Consider the following 17408-nt stretch of genomic DNA (forward strand, 5'->3'; position numbering starts at 1 on the left):
TCTCAATTTCTCCTCCTCCACTGCTTTGCAGTAGCATTAGATAAATTGAAAATGTGCTGAAAGAAGAAGACTCTAAATATTAGACCTTCTACTTTAACACAGGCTTTAACTAGACACTTCACCATGCCTAACTGTGCCAATGGCAGGAGATGATTCCGGGGATCAAGGCAGGCTCTCGTTCTTCAAACTAGACACACATTTCTCCCCCTCTGACTAGCAGGAAGGCGAGACTACAGCTTACATCACACAGCACTCCGTATGCATTTTTGAAGAAGGCCCAGCTTGGAGACCATGGCTAGAGACCTCAGTATGTCTCCAACTTTTTCAAGGGAAACTACTTCTAAACTCTTCCTTTTGTCCCCCAGCCCTGGAGAGGACAAGGCATTTAAGATTCAGGTATAGTGAGTGCTCTGAGGTTTGACTAGATTTCTTTCCTGTTCTTAATTCTTATTTGACTTTTTATAAACATCGTCATCAATAGGGAAAGCCTTTTCTAAGCACCTCTTGAGTGCAGAGTGATCTAGACTGGGCCAAAACAGAGATACCCTCTCTCTCCTCTTGTGTCCCCACTGCCCATTTCTGGCAGAAGGTACACAACTGGCACTCAGGGCAGACTGACTCTTGGAGAGTGAGGACGACCGCTCATTAAAGATCCAAAGTCTGGGAAAATTAAGAATTCATAACTGCTAACTTCCTTCTCTGTTGGATAATGACCAAATTTTAGTGCTCAGAGTGACAAATGTTAATCATTAATAATACTTTACATAACCACTTTCAATTCTTTTAGGCTGACACTTTGGGTATGGACTTGTATATTTCTAAATAACGTGTTTGTTGCTACTTTCTTAAAACTTCATTTCCCATATGCTTTCATATCCGTCACCTCTATTTCTACAGTCTGACTTCCACCATCTCTCTCAACCATATGAAGACAAGGCGGGTATTATCTGAACTTCTCAAATGGAAGCTCGTCACAAAGAGGTTCAGTAACTTGATCAACAAAATTTCTTGAATTTTCTAGAAACCGTTTAACTATTTTACCCTGGGTAGCTATGAGGTTGTTAAAGAAAAAACTGACTTTAAACCTTTGCTACTTAAATTTTTATTTTTCCTATGACCACTACTTTCATAATATAAAAAAAGGAATATAGTTTTACAGGAAGGAAGGAAGAAATTCATTCTTCTGTGATTCCAGGATTCCCTTTTGGGGACTGGGCTGGATAAAAGATCTCCAATGTTTTTTCAATCAATCTTCATAAAAATCAATTCAAGATACAATAAAATTAGCTAACCTTTATTGAGGACTTACAGTGTGGCAGGCACTATTAAAAATTATTTAGATCTATCGATTCATTAAATCCCTACAACCTCATGAGATAGGTACAACAATTACTCTCACTTTATAGATGAGGAAACTGAGGCATAAAATGTTAAGACACTTGGCTAGAGTGGCAGAGGCCATGTTCTTCACCACATGCTATGGCAGCGCTCCTGCCTTCTAGATTGTGAAAGAATAAGAAGATAGATTTCTGTCTGCCAAGCCTTCAGTTCTCTTCCCAGGGCCCCTGGCTGCCCTTTGTCTGAGGGAGATCACAGAACCTCCCCCTTTCACGTCACAAGGGCAAAGGAATGCTCTTGGAGAGTTAGCCACTGCTATTGAGTATCTCATTGAAAAAAAAGACAGCACTGAGCATGATGTAGAGGAGAAAGTTCCCTGAATTAACTTCAAAACCTCCACCTTTCCTGGTGTGTGTGAGTGTGTAAGGGAGGGGAAGAGACTTTTAAAAGCTGCAGGCACACAGAGAGCTAATGCCTTCTGCCATAGTACACAGAGGAGTCCCAGAAATGCTGGTCAGGGGACACAGAGACAGGACTCTGTGCTGCCCAGTGTGGGGAACCTGACCCAGAGAAGAACCAGAGGAAAGGGGGCCGTGCCTGTCACCTTGGGATATCTGTCAAGTGTGATGAGAAATAACTTCTTCCCTTAGTTCTTGAACACTAGCCAATTAGCTGCTAATTAGTTTGTGTATACATTCCAAGAGGAAGGCTGAAAATTCAATATCAACTTCAGCAATGAGGTTCTCCTCCAAAACCTGGTTTTGCCAATTTCTCAAATAAGCCCCTGTATCACACAAAATATGGTCTCTGCCTGGGCTATAGAAGAGCCAATAAGCAAGGGCACACATTCACAGTCTCTCTAGCCAGCTGTAGACTAGCTACCCCAAAGAGCCCTCCTGCCAGCAGCTTTAAGCAAAGCATCATGGGACATAGAGGCCACATGGTCTTCCTTAATCCATAAAATGAGAGATCTGAAAGAATGGGGGAGCTTTTAGGGTCAAGGGAAAAAAACTGTATGTTCTGTGTTAGGAATGCTTCTAACACAGGCTTTTAAGAAGGACACACATGTGATGTAGCAACCTACTGGACTGGAAAGCTCTGGAGTTAAAGACTAGAACAAATATTTCAGTGAACACCTACTATAAGTAAGGTACTTCCCTAGGCCAAGTGCGTGAGCACTCTCGCGTGGAGATCTCAATCGCAGAACAGGTATCTCAAGTAAAAATACAAGGTCAGCAAAGGGCACCTGCTAAATGCCTGGTACAGAGAGATATTCTGTCACTTAGGGAAGGCATGATCTCCACGACATGCTGGGTGGTCAGGGAAGGCCTCACAGAGCAGGGGCACTTGACGTTCTGAAGGCAGAATGAAATTTTTCTAGATCTGTGGTCCCTAAATCATCTGAGGAATACTTTTTAAAACTACAGTTTCTGAACCCCATACCAGGACTTACTGAATCAGAAGCTCTACGAATCTTACCCTTGTATCACCATTCTTTTTTTAAAAAGACAATTATTATTGTGAAAGATTTAAAACATACACAAAAGAAAACAGAATAGTGAGCCCACATGTGCCCATCACCCAGTGTCAGTAATCATCAATTCACAGCCGTTTTCTTGCCTATATCCTTATCCACTCCCTTTTTCCCAGTGTTATAGAATTTACATATATTGTAAACCAGGAACTCTGAAGCAGTAAGACCATGGATATGAACTGGAAAATATTCCCTGATCAAGACACAGATTAGGAGCAAGAGAAATCAAGGGATAGTGGGGACAAAGCCTCAGAGAAATGAGAGAGAATGGCATCTGGGGGAGAATGGCAAACAATTTAGAGTAACTATAAGGTGGGCTACATGGTTGGGGATGGTGGTGATAATGGTCAAAGGACTGTTAGTATGGTGTCTTTATCAAAAGCACAAAAAGGCAGCTCCTCTGGGTAGAAAAGCAGCCCCTTCTTGGGTAGAAGCCGGCTACTCAATCAGAGTGGGCCCCACATTCCACTCAGTGCCTGTGCTTCCCACTCCTGTGCCGTGCCCAAACCATAGAGCTGTCTACAGCAGTCTCAGGGCCAGGGTATGAGGGAATCTGAAGGCCAGTGAAGGGGATGGCGCTTTATCTTATAAGGGTTATAGAATGAGAAGAAGGGGAACATGTAACAATCAGCCTGCGCTTCGATAGACTACTGGGCAACAATGGAGGGGAGGTGGACGGACGGAAGGATAGAAAACTGAGAAGCAGTGAGTCAAATCTGCAAACTACTGCAAACTAGCCAGGGGAGAAGGAAGAAGGCCTTGAAGGTCAAGCTTTGAGAGAGAAGTTTGAGAGAAAGATCTTGTTTGGGGTTATAGAGATAACTGTGGGCTGGATATAGCGATATGGGAGTTGGTGACACATAGGAGTCATTTGAAGGCATGCAAATGTTGAAATTGCTCAGGGAGAGTATTCAGGGCAAGAATAAAGTGGAATGAAGGCCCTGGGGAAAATCAGCATTTAGAGAATGGGGTTGGAGGGAAGAAGGAGCCAGGCCAAGTGATACAGGAGAGAGTCAGGAAAGTGGGAAGGAGAGGGAGAGAAAGTACGGATCATAGAAGCCAACAGAGCAAAAGTGTTTACAGGTGTGATAAGAAGGAAACATTCATTTAGGAACGCAGAAAAGAGAAAATTAGAAATGTAAGGGAAAGTCAAGTTTTGGAGTACCTGAAATGACAAGCTAAAGAGTTTGGACTTGGCCTTGAAAAGGCAGGGTAACAAGTATCATGGTGTACAATATGAGTGTGTTGTTCAGGTACACTTCCTAAGTCTGTTGCTTATCAAGTATGGCCTTGGACACATTATTTGAGTCTCTGAATCCCTGCTAGTAAGCTGTGGATTATACCCACTCTAATAGGAATGGTATGGGGATAACATCTCAAAGAATGACAATTCTTCATGTCATGGCACCTAATAATGCACTGCCTTGTAGTACGGGTGATCCTTTCACATATCTAACTCCTGTATCTCTAGCTTATAAACTGCTTTGGGGGTAGAGATTAGAGTTTTAAACTAACCGAAGTCAATGGTCACTTGTTGACTACTCTGTGCAAGACAGAAGAGAATGCAGAATAAGAAGATTGAGGGGTTAAAAAAAAAAGAAGAAATGGCCCTTAACAGAATCTGCGACTTAGTGAAGGATGCACATGGATGTCTAAACCTAACACGAGGTGAACAGTGGTAGGGGCAGCCATGAAGATCTCAGATTTCAATCATTCCCAAATTGCAAATGAAAGTGTGGGGGATGGAGAGAACCAATCTGGCTGGTGGGATGAGGATTCTGGGCTGAACACAGAGGGTGAGGAGGGGTGTTAGCGCAGGAAAGTTTGTGATTGGCAGGTGAGTTTGAGGAAAGCTAAGAACTTTGGTGAGTTTAAAACAAGGCATTGTGGAAAGAAGAGAAAGGTATATTGGCCTATAGCAGACAAAACCAAAGGCAACCCCCAGTGAATGAATCACGTTCTGGCATAATTCTATAATCCCTTCCTCTTGAGTTTGGTAGAAACTGTGGCTTATCTCTAATAAAAAGAATGTGGAAAGGTGATGTGATATCACTGTCACAATCACGTGACATTATAGGGCAAAGGCAAAGGGTTTTTGTAGATATAATTAAGGTTCCTAATCATCTGACTTTAAACAAAAGGGAGATTATCCTGGGTATGCCTGATCTAATCAATAATCTCTTCAAAGGGGGGGTCCAAATCTTACCTAAAGTTAGAGACTCAAATCAAAAAAGATTTTCTCTCCTGTTGGCCTTGAAGAAATGAGGCACAGGAATTCTACAGGTGCACGGAAATGAATTCTGCCATAACCATGTGAGCATGGAAGAGGACCTCAGACTTCAGACAAGAATGCAGCCTGGCTGACACCTGGATCATAGCAGAGAGACCCTGAGTAGAGGGCCCAGGTACATCATGCCTGGACTCTTGACCCACGTACACTGTGAGATAATAAACAGGTGTTTTAATCCACTAAGTTTGTGATAATTTGTTGCCCAGCAATAGGAAATGAATACATAAACTCAAAATGTGGAGGGCCATGAACGAACGGTAGGCTAAAAAGTATGAGCTTTATTATGCAGCCTACAGGGAACCACTTACTATTTTGAGCACAGAGATGCATACTTTAGAAAGCTAAGAGACGTCAGTAGGAAGGGAAGCTTGGGGTGGGGGTTGGTCAGAACCTCTCGGATAAGATTTAATCGGGGCATTGCTCCCAGGAGCAGATCAGCAAAATTCTGGTGAGTGACTATGTTCTGGGTTGAACAAGCCAGCTATTCTAGCTAATTAAAAAGAGTGAGGGGGCGGGGGACGCAAAATCCAAGTAAAGACATTGACAGCCATTGAAAAAACCTTAAGGAACTTTAGTGTCCTTGTTGCTAATTATAAATATTTATTCCTCCCAGAATTCCTGACCTCACAGAAGAGCCTGCGTAAATAGTCCTGCTCCCTTACTGGAAAATTAGTGTGTGTGTGTCTGTGTGTGTGTGCACGCGCACGCGTGCTATGTTATCATGGAAGGGGGACAGGGCAGTAATAAGGGATTAGATGATCTGCAAAGAGTCACTTCCTGTTGGATATTGTCTAGTTCCCTTCCCCTCCTCCGCCAGGATCATAAACCCTGAGACCCCTCGAGCAACTCCTGCTTCTCTGATTCTATCTGCTGGAGACAACTAAGCCAAACAAACTCAGGAAGTGGGAAGATGTTGGGAACAGGAGGAAGTTCATGGCACAGAGGAAAAAGTAAAGAGAATACCCTGATGTTGAAGGAAGAGGGTGGGGAGAGAGAGAAATGAAGGTCACCCCAAGGTCGTCGGGCACCAGGCCTTTAAAATGCCATTCTGGGCTTTCAATTAAAATTGGCACAAACAGTGGGTCTCCTGGGGCTATTAAAATATTAACATTCACAGTGATAAACAGATCCCCAAAAAGTCTTCTGTAAGCAAATTAGAACAAACAACTAAAGTGGGTTGCTAAGAGATCAGTTGGGCAGGAGCCAAAGTCAATTCAAGTGTCTAGAGAATTCTTTATTTTTTTCACCTTCAGGAAAGAGAAAAGAGCTACCTGTAGATGACTCCATGTTGATGGAGGAACATGAGGGCTGACGTGACCTCTGCAGCATAGAACCGGGAACGAGGCTCATCGAATTTTCGGGAGCGTTGAATCTGGAACATGAGGTCTCCGCCATTTACGTACTCCATGACGAAAAAGAGGCGGTCCTGAAAGGAGAGGAGAAAATGTCATTCATCTAATTCTACTGCAGCTGCCCACACAGGCCAGCATACTGTGAGCCCAGCGTAACAGAACCAGGACTCAAGGGGGAAGAAGGTGAGAAGGTGGATAAATCCTGGCAGCCTGCACATAACCTAGAGAGAAAAGTGAATACAGCACACAAATTAAAGTCTGAGGTATTATTTTAAAATCTCTTTGTCTTACTTTTATGGGCATCAGCTTGGTCTAGTGGAAGAAGCCCAAAGTTGACAGAAAGGAGACCTGGATCTTTGTATAATTTGTCACGACCTTTAAATGTGGCTTTGGGAAAGTAACTTTCTGCCCCTTTGGAGGTTCCAGTTAATTCGACATGTGTGTTTGGTTGAATGATGGCCTCTCCAAAAGATACCCATGTCCCAATCCCTTAATGTGTGATTGTTCCCTTTGATGGCAAAAACAAAAAGGACTTGCAGATGACATTAAGGATCTTGAGATGGGAGATTATCTTGGATCACCAGGGTGGGCCTTACATGCAATCACAAATGCCCTCATAAGAGGGAGATTTAAGAAGGCAGGAGAAGGCAATGTGACTGCAGAGGCAGAGACTGGAGTGATGCGGCCATAAACCAAGGAATGTAGCTGCCATCAGAAGCTGGAATAAGCAAGAAAGGACTCTCTCCTAGAGTCTCTGGAGGGAATGTGGCCTAGTGGGCACCTTGTTTTGGCCCAATGACACTGGTTTCAGATATCTCATCTCCAGAACTATGAGAGAAGAGATTTCTATTGTTTTAAGCCAGGAAGTTTGTGGTAATTTGTTAAGGCCCCTTCCCATGAAGGCTACTTTTCACTTTGGATGATGCTCCTTCTCCGATTCCTGCCTCAGCCTTCAGAATGGCCAAAACACAGTTAACACCTTATTGAGGGTGGTGCCTTCTTATCCACAATCCATGATAATGGGAGAAGCTGATGCACCAAAATTCACCTTTGTGCAGTTTCTTGCCTGTAGAGCGTGGGCTGCTGATCTAGGCAGCGGGCAAAAATCATAAGCCATCACTGTCCTTGGGGGCCTTATGATTGAGGGGTAGAGATGAGAAATGGGCAGAACGGTGAAAACAAAATAGGAGCAGAGGGCCTTAAAGACACCGGGTAATGAAAGGATTAGAAGAAAGGGGAGCTCTCTGAACTTGGGGGCCATGGAAGATTCTAGATGGAGCTAGGCCCTGAGAGAAGGAGGAGGGAGAGGAAGACAAACAAATGCTTGGATATGGGAACACAGTAAGAATGCTTAGGGATTGATTGGTAAACTAAGGTCAGCTGGGGAGGAAGGTTCGTGGACCAAAGGTGAAATGGTGGTGTCTGAGAGGCAGGAGTAGAGTATATTCTAATATATAGAGTCTAAATTAATCTCCCAGGGGAATATTAGCATACTATATTCAACCAAAATTCACAGAATCATGTCCATTAAGACTGAGTAAAAATCACAATTATACGTATCATGAAGCAATCTTGATAGCACATCTACTTTATTATTGGCATCTCCTTAAAAATAAGTCCATCAGTAGGAACTGTTACAAATTCAGACTACCTTCTCCTGTACCATGATCTCCAGAATTATTCAAGCTTTACAGGTATTCACAAAGGGTCCAAAGTCTAGCTTCTCTTCCATTTGTCCTGTCTTTCTTGTTCAAGGCCTGCCTTTCTCCCTAGAGAGAGTACAATTTTGTACTCAGAAGTACAGAGGCTGCTTTGCTGACCATTCTTTCAATCATCTATTCCCCATTCAAATCTTCATGTCAAAAACCAAATGCTCAGGCCAACCCTAGCCCAACAAAACCAGAATTTCTGAGGGTGGGACTTAGGCATCAGTAGTTTTCAAAGCTCCCCACATGTGACTCCAATGAGCAGAACTACTGGCTCTTTCATCTGGTTTCTGCCAAGGTGATTTGCATCTGTGAGATATATGGATAAGTTATTTGGGTTTTCCTTTTTTTTCCCCTCAAGGATTTCCCCAAGAATGAGGGTTCTCAAACTTATCCATTGGAATCACACATGAATTCCTGGGTCTCCAGTCCAGAGCTTCTGATTCAGAAGATCGAAGATGGGGCCTGCGAATCTGCATCACCTAGTTCTCAGGCAATGTTGATTCTGCTCATCTGGGGACCACACTTTGAGAACCACTACCCTAGAGCCCTTGAGGAAAGCCTTTCATATGGGAAGTACAGCTGTGTCATGTATTCAACATGACCGTAATCCAGCTGAACCTCACCATCAGGAATTGCTGATGCAACGCCATTCCTGGATCACCAACCTGACTTGGGCTTTAGCAACCATGGAGTATTTCCATGGTTATGTTTGAAAATATTGAAATCTTTAAAGAGGAAAAACCTCCCCTCCCTACTATCCCTATCTGGCTGCTTTTCATCTTCTAACACTGGACACATCGTATTTAAGGATAGTGGGTGTGGAATGAGAATGAAGAGCTCCCAAGCCAATTTTATCACTTACTGGTTGTGTGACCTCAGGCAAATGATTTCGTTTCTCTGTGTTCAGTTTTCTCATCTGTAAAAATGAGGATGATTATAAGGACTGCCTACAGACTTCTTCTGAGGATTAAATTATATGTTAAAATGCCTGGCTCATAATTGATGCTCCAAAACATTGTCTATTACTATTGTTACTGATGGCACTATAGCTTATTATTATCATCAAGTCTTTAGCAGTGTTTTTCCCTGATCACTGCCTCTTTCGACAAACACTTGCTTCTCTTGGTTTTTCAGGCTGTTTTGTTTTTTTTTTTCCACTGTTTCTGGTAGTGTTTCTTCTGCCTCTTCTTGTGGGCTTGTCCTCTCCCTAGCCCATTAGGTGTTGGAATCCCAAAAGAATGGGTTCTAGGTCCTCCCCTTTGCTCATTCTTTGTTCACTGAATGATCTCTTCCACACCCACCGTGTTCAATGCGCCTTGACTCAGATGACTCACAAATGTCTGCCTCCATCTTAAACCTATCCTCCAAGCTGCAGACCCCTTCATCCAACTGTGTTTCTGACATCTCCCTCTAGATACTCCGAAGGCACTCAAACCCAACATACTCAAAACTGACTTCATACTCCTTCCCCAGCGAACTGGTCCAGAGTGCCTGCCTCAGGGCAGGGCTACACCAGTCGGCCAATTGTACAAATCAGAAACCTGGATGTTGTTCTTAATACATCCCTCTCCCTCAACTCTTACACCTATCATCAAGTCTTGGTGCTTTGACCTATTGTACCTTTGTACGTATTGTTTTGTACCTGTTACGTTTGTCTGCTTCTGTCCATTTCTACCACCATCATGGCCATCATTCTAGCTCAAGCAATTATCTTCTCTTGTCTAGATTCTTGCAAGTGCCTTTTATTAATGCTTCCTACATTCACTCCAGTGCCCCCACCAAATGCTAATCACACTATAGGCAGAGTTACCCTGCTGAAAAGAATATCTGATTGTAATCCATCTTCCCTCCTCCCTTCATTCTACTTATTAACTCTTTTAAAGGCTTTTTGTTGGGATAAACAGAAAATTCTTTAATATGCCATCTAGTCTGTATGGTCTGGCTCTACCCACCTCTTCTGAGTTATCTCACTTCCAGCTTTCTATTGTTTCCTCTGCATCAGTCCCCTCACCCCTACCCCAGGGCCTTTACTCATGCTGTTTGCTCTGCTTGGAATTTTTCCCTTCTCCCTTCACTTGGTTAATCCCTCCCCATCCTTCAGCTTTCATTGCAGACATCTTTCCTTCTAGGAAGCTGTTCCTGGCTTCTCTGACAAGGTTGAATCCCCCTAGTATGTGCTAGCTCTCCACTGTAGCATTCGGCACAGTGGAGGTTTTATTTGTATAATTGATTTATGTCTTTCTCCCTAAGTAGTCTGGATGCTTTATGAGGGTAATTCTGCCCTGTTTGTTTGCAAGGGAATTAGCCTAATCCAAAAAAAAAAAAGCTGTTATAATTCCCTTCAAAAACAAGCATCATGTGGGTAGAAGAATAAACAAGGTTAGGGGACTATATGAGAGAAACGAAACCAAAGGGTGTGCTAATATTTGTATCTGCAAATTCTTACTGCTTAGGGAGTTGAAGATGAGTCAGCCTGTCACAGTGAGCCTCCTGCCTGCAGAATCTAGAGATGGGTGCCTACTCTGACCATTTCACCCTTACAAGGTCTTTCTGTATCAGCACCCAGTATATAGTGAGAGCTTTGAACAGCACTTTTGTTCTGTGGACAGATGTCTCCACTTCCCAGTGAGATGGTCAGCTCCATGAGGAGCACACCTTATTCTTCCTACATCACCACTGGCTCCGAATTCCATACCAAAGGAGGCACTCGATAAAAATCTGCTCATCCAATACTCACTCCATGCAAGCATCATGAGGGGAAAATTTTTGTCGGTTTAGTTCCTTACTGCATTCCCAGTAACTGAAACTGGCACACAGGGGGCTCCTAGGATATCTTTGTTGAGTACATGAGCTCTTGAACACCCACCATGGATGGAGGCTCTAGATGCTGGAAATTCAACAGTGAACCATTGTTAGTTTCCTCATGTTATTTCTATTGTTAACCTCATTTTGAGTTATTCTAACTTTAGTCCACTTTGAACTTGCTTCAAAGTTTCGACCTGCTTTCTACTCAGTACAGCTCCATGTGCTTGGTTCCAAAGCATAATCAACCCTTTTTACATAGTTAAGGACATTTTAAAGCAAGGTAAAATTTTCACTTCCCTCCCTCCATTCAGTGGATTGTTTCTGACCTCCACACCTAACACATTTGAGAAGCATGTTTTGATGCAGAGAACTTCAAGTCATTCTGGGAACTGCTTAATTACATAAACTGAAATCAAAAGAAAGCTGGCAAACCCAGCAGCTACTCATTAATCCCTCTTGGCATCGGTAGAAAACAAAACAAAACAAAAAACCAGCTTCCTGGTAAAGTAAGCAAATACATTTTCTGAAGTAATCAAAGATTTTGAAAGCCTTATTCTACCTCCTCCTCCCTTAATCTCACCTGAATGTCTAAAAAGTTACGGTCTTGTGATACCAAGTAAAATAATAAAATTAGGAAAGAGATTACATATCATGGGCATTTAGGGTAAGAATAGTTAATGAGGGCCTACAGGATGGAAAGGCTATACTGTGTGTTAGAAACTCCCACCGGGCTCCATTTTCCCAGAGCACTAACCTTTCCTGCCTTTGAAAGGAAAATGAGGCCCGTCCTGTTCACCTTTCAAGGTGTGATGGATAGCCAGAGCTTCCTCTCAGCAGCACTGCATGTCCTGCCAATTGCGTTTGTTTGGACACACATTCTCTGTCATTTGTTAGCTGTTTATATGTGTGAAGATTCTATCATTTTTGAATCAATTTCACATGCATGCCCAACAAAAGACTGGACTTGGAACAGTCTGCCTTTGATGTGCCAGTGACAGGATGAACAACTTCTCCAAAGGGCCATCTGAAGGTATCATGGGTCCCCACTCTACTCTATAACATCTGCTTTTTCCCTTCACATCTACATTATTTAACCTATCCATTCAATAGGTATGTCATGGATACCCAGCCCGTGGGTAGGTGTTTGGGATATGAAAGATGATATAAGCTATGGCTTTGGTCTCCAGGAGCTAGGAATTGAAGACAGGAAACCATAGAAAGCAACACAAAATACTCTATCATTATGTGCTAAACTCCCCTGTATCAAATCAGATTGTTACACCTATGTATCTGGGTCATAACTTCTTAGCCTCTAGTAAAGGACAACTGTCATCCATAGGCCTTAGTTTAGAAGATCATAAGAAACAGTCACATGAAAATACTTTATTTGTTTTCCATAATATGACTGGTGTTGATGTTACTGGCCATTGCTACAGGAATCTGGTTTAAACAAATCTGAATCAGGGGAAAGACCACACTTGAATAGGCTCTTGAACAATGGGATGTGGGAGGAGGGGAAGGCCTGGCCAGTTAAGAGTACAGCCCTGCAGGGCAGTGGTGAGCAAAAATGAATATTGCAAGTGGGGATGAGCAGGGTAAGAGTGAGCCAGTGAAAAAATGTGCTATCTAGGAAAAAATGCATAAATGCTGGATATAGTTAGAACGGAGACAGATTGGGTGGCAGTGGGACAAGGGGGAGGTGGTTCTGAATACACAGGAGGGAAGTAAAGAAGTCTAGAAATATTTGAGTTATAAAATGGCATAATGAAAGCTGATGTTAAGAAAAACTATTCTAGAAGCAGAGTTCAAGATGGATTGGAAAAAGGTAGCCTGAAAGTCATTCCATCTCTTCCCCAGTTCCACTGTCCCAAATGTCTTATCTTTGAAAAAGAACAACAAGGAGCTCTCCTTTTCCATTACACTTCCTTGGTAAAAACAAGGGAAAGATCCAACTACTTTAAGAAACTTAACCAAACAAAATTTATTTCCCCACAAAGAAAGCACAGAGATCATTACAATAAACTAAAAACAATCAATGGTGAGTGGAACTTCCTAGATCTTAAGCAGACATACTACATGTGGACAATGGGCAGAGCCTTATTTAATTGGTGTCACTGACCTGTCAGCTAAGTGTTGTTGAAAGGGAGGTATAATATGATCCAGCAATCCCTCTACTGGGTATTTACCCTAAAGACTTAAAAAATCATATCCATAAAGATATTTGCACACCAATGTTCATAGCAGCATTGTTCACAGTGGCCAGGACATGGAAACAGCCAAAGTGTCCTATGATAGATGACTGAAGCTGTGGTACATATATACAATGGAATGTTACTCAGCCATAAGAAGAGATGAAATCCTGCCATTTGCGACAACCTGTATAGAATTCGAGATAAGCATGCTAAGTGAAATAAGCCAGACAGAAAAAGTTGAAAATCACATGATATCACTTATATGTGGGATATAAACTTAAAAGCAACAAAGGAACAGGACAAACAAACAGAGACTCATGGACATGGACTATAGTGGTTACCAGAGGGTAGGGGGTAAGGGAGGAGGGGGAAGGTAGACGGGGTAAAAGGGGTTAAATATAGGGGGGTAGGGGGAGGGTGAAGTGGGTTAAGGAGGGGATCAAATATATGGTAGCTGAAGGAAACTGGACTTTGGGTGGTAAACACACAATGGAGTATACAGATGTGAAATTATAATATATATCTGAAAATTATATAATTGTATTAACCAATGTTACCTCAATAAATTTAATTAAAAAAGGGAGGTATAAATAAAAAAGATCTTTGTTTTTACTGAAGACTTACCTGTCAATTTATAGAGAATGAGAGTCTCATCTGAATAATTATGATTAATGTAAAATTTCCTATGTAACAATAATAATAATTATCACTTGAATAATGTTTATTTTAAAAAACTCATTTTCACACATTCTCAGCCCTTCTTGTAATAGGCCTTTTCCTTTCACTTCCCATTGTTCAAGGTTTTACTCAAGTATAATGACCTTGTTGTGGTCTTTCCCCAAATTCACATTTATCTTAACCAAATTCCTATAACAATGGCCAATTACATCAACACCAATTGTAGTATGGAAAACACATAATGGGTTTTCAAATGGCTGTTTCTTATAATGATCTTCTATAAGTCATAGAGGGTCTGCTCTACTGTAGGTAAAAGAGGAGATGCTTGTTTTCTTGTGGGAAAGCTTTAACTTAATCAGAATTGGCCAAGTAGTAAAAATTCCACATGACATTCTGCTAGCTGAGAAGGTATAACCTTCATTCATGCACATCTTATATTTGTTTCCAATTGCTTACAACTATGATTATTCAACTTATACAGGATGCTCAAGTTTAAAGGGACCTAAACTGTACCAAACTGATTTACCCCATAAAGCTCAAATCAACATATCCTGTCTCTCGTTAGAACAGCATTTAGCCTAGGGAGCAACCTCAAATTACTGCCAACCTGCCACACACACTTTCATTTGTGCGTGAAAGCCAGGGGAAAGGGAATAGTTTGGGTTCAATACAACAGAGTACGCTTTCCTTATATAGGGGTCATCAACATCTTACAAAGTTTCTATCACATTACATGACAGTATATATATGGTATATCCCCTCAGTAGGCTACATCTTGCTTGACAGTGCTAACCACCAAACTGATCTCTTGCCATGAGTAAGAACGGCATATAAAGTTAACTAGGAATAATGACTTATTGTGAGTTTCCTCTTTGAAAATAAGAGAACCAAGAGGGTTTATTTTAGGTGGGGAACATGGCCAATGAAAAGCACAGCAGTACTTTTGCAACATCACTGCATACACTGTATACATTGCATCATCAGAGCATCGACGTCTGGTACCTCAGTGTCACCTCACAATACCTGGCTTTCTCTTGATTTCCACCCATGTAGCTGCAACTCTGATTTAAGAAACGCAGACATCGTCTTATTATTCCTGTGCCCACCATCAAAAGAAGCAACTACAGAGGTCATACATGAGGTCTGGTTTCCAGGAGGCTCATTCACCTACTCTTGTTGTAAATAAAGCCTGCAGTCCTCTGTTAAGTCAGTTCTTGAACCATGTTATTGCCACTGCTATTGTTGTTCTTGTTCTCCCTTTGTTTGTTTGTTTGTTTGCCTGTTTGTTTAAGTCTATTTATAAAGAAATCCTGCTAACCAATTGGCATTAGAATGTACCCACATTAATTTTAAAATGACCAGTCTATTCTGTGAGAAGCAATCAAGGGAGCTTTTTTCAATCTTGTATACATGCAACTGACCAGTTAACTGAATTGTTCACTTTATAATCCAGCTGTCAAAATCACTATAGTTTCTATTTTCTTACCTTTTCTTTTCTTTCCAAAGAATATACCAAGTTTTAGTGACAGTTTTAAAGATAAGCAAATACCAGGTAGCTGACCCTAAATAGAGAAGGTACATCAATATTTCCCTTCAATTGTGGGAAGAAAACAGCCTGCTCTAAATGGAAACATTTAGGTTGACCACACCATATGGAGAAGCAAGCAAAGCTGCCTCTTCATGCCCCCTTGGCTCAGTGTAACAGAGCGGATGCTACACATAAAGAAAAATGATGTGGTGACAAGATAATATATGCATACCATGTTCTATGCAGCAATTTCCTGGGTTTTCAATGAAACTTTATTTCTCCACTAGGAATACTGGAAGGATGTCACCTCTTTTCCATCCTAAAGTTTACACATTCACTAGAATCTGCTTCTTGCCTGATAACTTCGGCCAACTCTGATGTTTCCCTTCCCGATCAGCTATGAAGCTTTCCATCTGCACCAGTTTGGGACCTTGGTTATCCTGACCACACTCTAGTAGAAGGAGGACATGGTAACAACTGCCTCTGTGGCTACTGTTGGACTCTGTTGGTCAGACATGGTTAATAATGTGACGTCCAACTCTTGGCACCATATTTGACAAGGACAAACTAGAGTTGGTCCAGAGGAAGGCAAATAGGAGGGTGAGGACAAGCTGGGGCCTATGAAGAGTGGCTGGAAAAGTGGCAATAGTCAGCCTCAATAAATCCACTCTTAAAGGATGCCGGCAGTCTGAACTGAATGAATAAATAAGTGAACAAATGAATTAGCTATCAAACAAAGGAACAAACTGAAGAGAAACTCTCTTAAAACCTTTGAAGGCTTGCCATTTGGTAATCAAATGAAGGATTATCATGTTGGTCAATTCGATCAGTCACTGAAGAAAACCCAGTTAAGACCATAGGGTAGAAAATATAGTGAGGTCCTTTTTATTTAAATCTAGGAAAGATTTCTAAAAACTCTAACCCTCTGTCCAACACTGGACCCTGCTGCCTTTTTCTGCAATGAGTTCCTTCTAACTTGAGGATGCTAGCTTGTCTGGATGATCATTTTGCACAGTTGTTAGCAGAAACCCTCTTTGTTCACTGAGAAGATTAACCAGATGAGCTGGCTGGACAACAGAAACCCTTAGGGGCATCTTAAAACATACAGATTTCAAGCTCCTCTATCAGAGTTTCTAACTCTGGGATGGGCCCTGGGAATGTTCATTTAGTTTTAAGATCCCCAGGTCGCTCCTGATGATCAGTGAGGTTTAAGAATTACTAGACTAGGCAACTTCTCAGGCACCTTCTAACATCAAGATTTGGTGATTCCATTGCGTTTTGTTCTGCATCTTTTTATGAGAATTCTACTACACATTGGTAAATCCAACTAGAGTGTAAATTCTTGGGCCACTGGTTTTTAGCCTTCTTTTATTCCAGCACTCTGATGGACAAGGTACACTCACATGAAAAACCATGGCTTTCCACAACAGTAGGTATCTATCTCCGGGAGTGACCAGGGCCACGTGTCCCATACCTGGCTGCATCCCTACAAATGCTTAATACCATGCTGGGCTCATCCAAACCATTGCGATAATGTTATAATAAAGTATTTACTGTGTAGCTTATACTGAGCTTATTATTATTATATATATTTTTTGCAACTATAGGGCCAATCAAACCAAGGGCCTGAAATTCCCACTCATGGCTAGAGAGCTGTGGTTTCACTACATAATTGTATTTCTTGTCTTTTCCTTTCTATCAGTTGTACTTGGTTTGACTTTTACTCCTACAGATACATGGTTGGGTTCATACGCATGGTTGCCCCGAATCAAATAAATCACTCCATGATGGTAAGAAAGCATGGTTGACACCATCACTGTGCTAAATCCCCTTTCATGTTCTGATTCCTTTAATGAAACTGAAATGAAAATGTGCTAATCTGGGGAAAATTGGCAACTTGGAAATACACTAATGTACAACTACAACTCCACCCTGTGGATTCTGAACACTTGATCACATTGTTTTAAACCTTAAGTGGCATG

At 41.7% G+C, this 17408-nt stretch overlaps 1 protein-coding gene across 2 annotated transcripts in view; it reads right to left on the reverse strand.

Annotated features, from left to right (window-relative positions):
• PRKCE (protein kinase C epsilon) overlaps nucleotides 1-17408 on the reverse strand; it is a 451351-nt gene that overhangs the window by 71565 nt on the left and 362378 nt on the right. For both annotated transcript variants that reach the window (XM_039887262.1, XM_039887263.1), the window contains one exon: nucleotides 6434-6588. In XM_039887262.1, the coding sequence (XP_039743196.1) occupies nucleotides 6434-6588 (155 nt within the window). The remainder of the gene's footprint in view (nucleotides 1-6433; nucleotides 6589-17408) is intronic.

The sequence above is a fragment of the Pteropus medius genome, unplaced genomic scaffold, assembly GCF_902729225.1.
Source record: "Pteropus medius unplaced genomic scaffold, Ma_sr-lr_union100, whole genome shotgun sequence".
NCBI lineage: Eukaryota > Metazoa > Chordata > Mammalia > Chiroptera > Pteropodidae > Pteropus > Pteropus medius.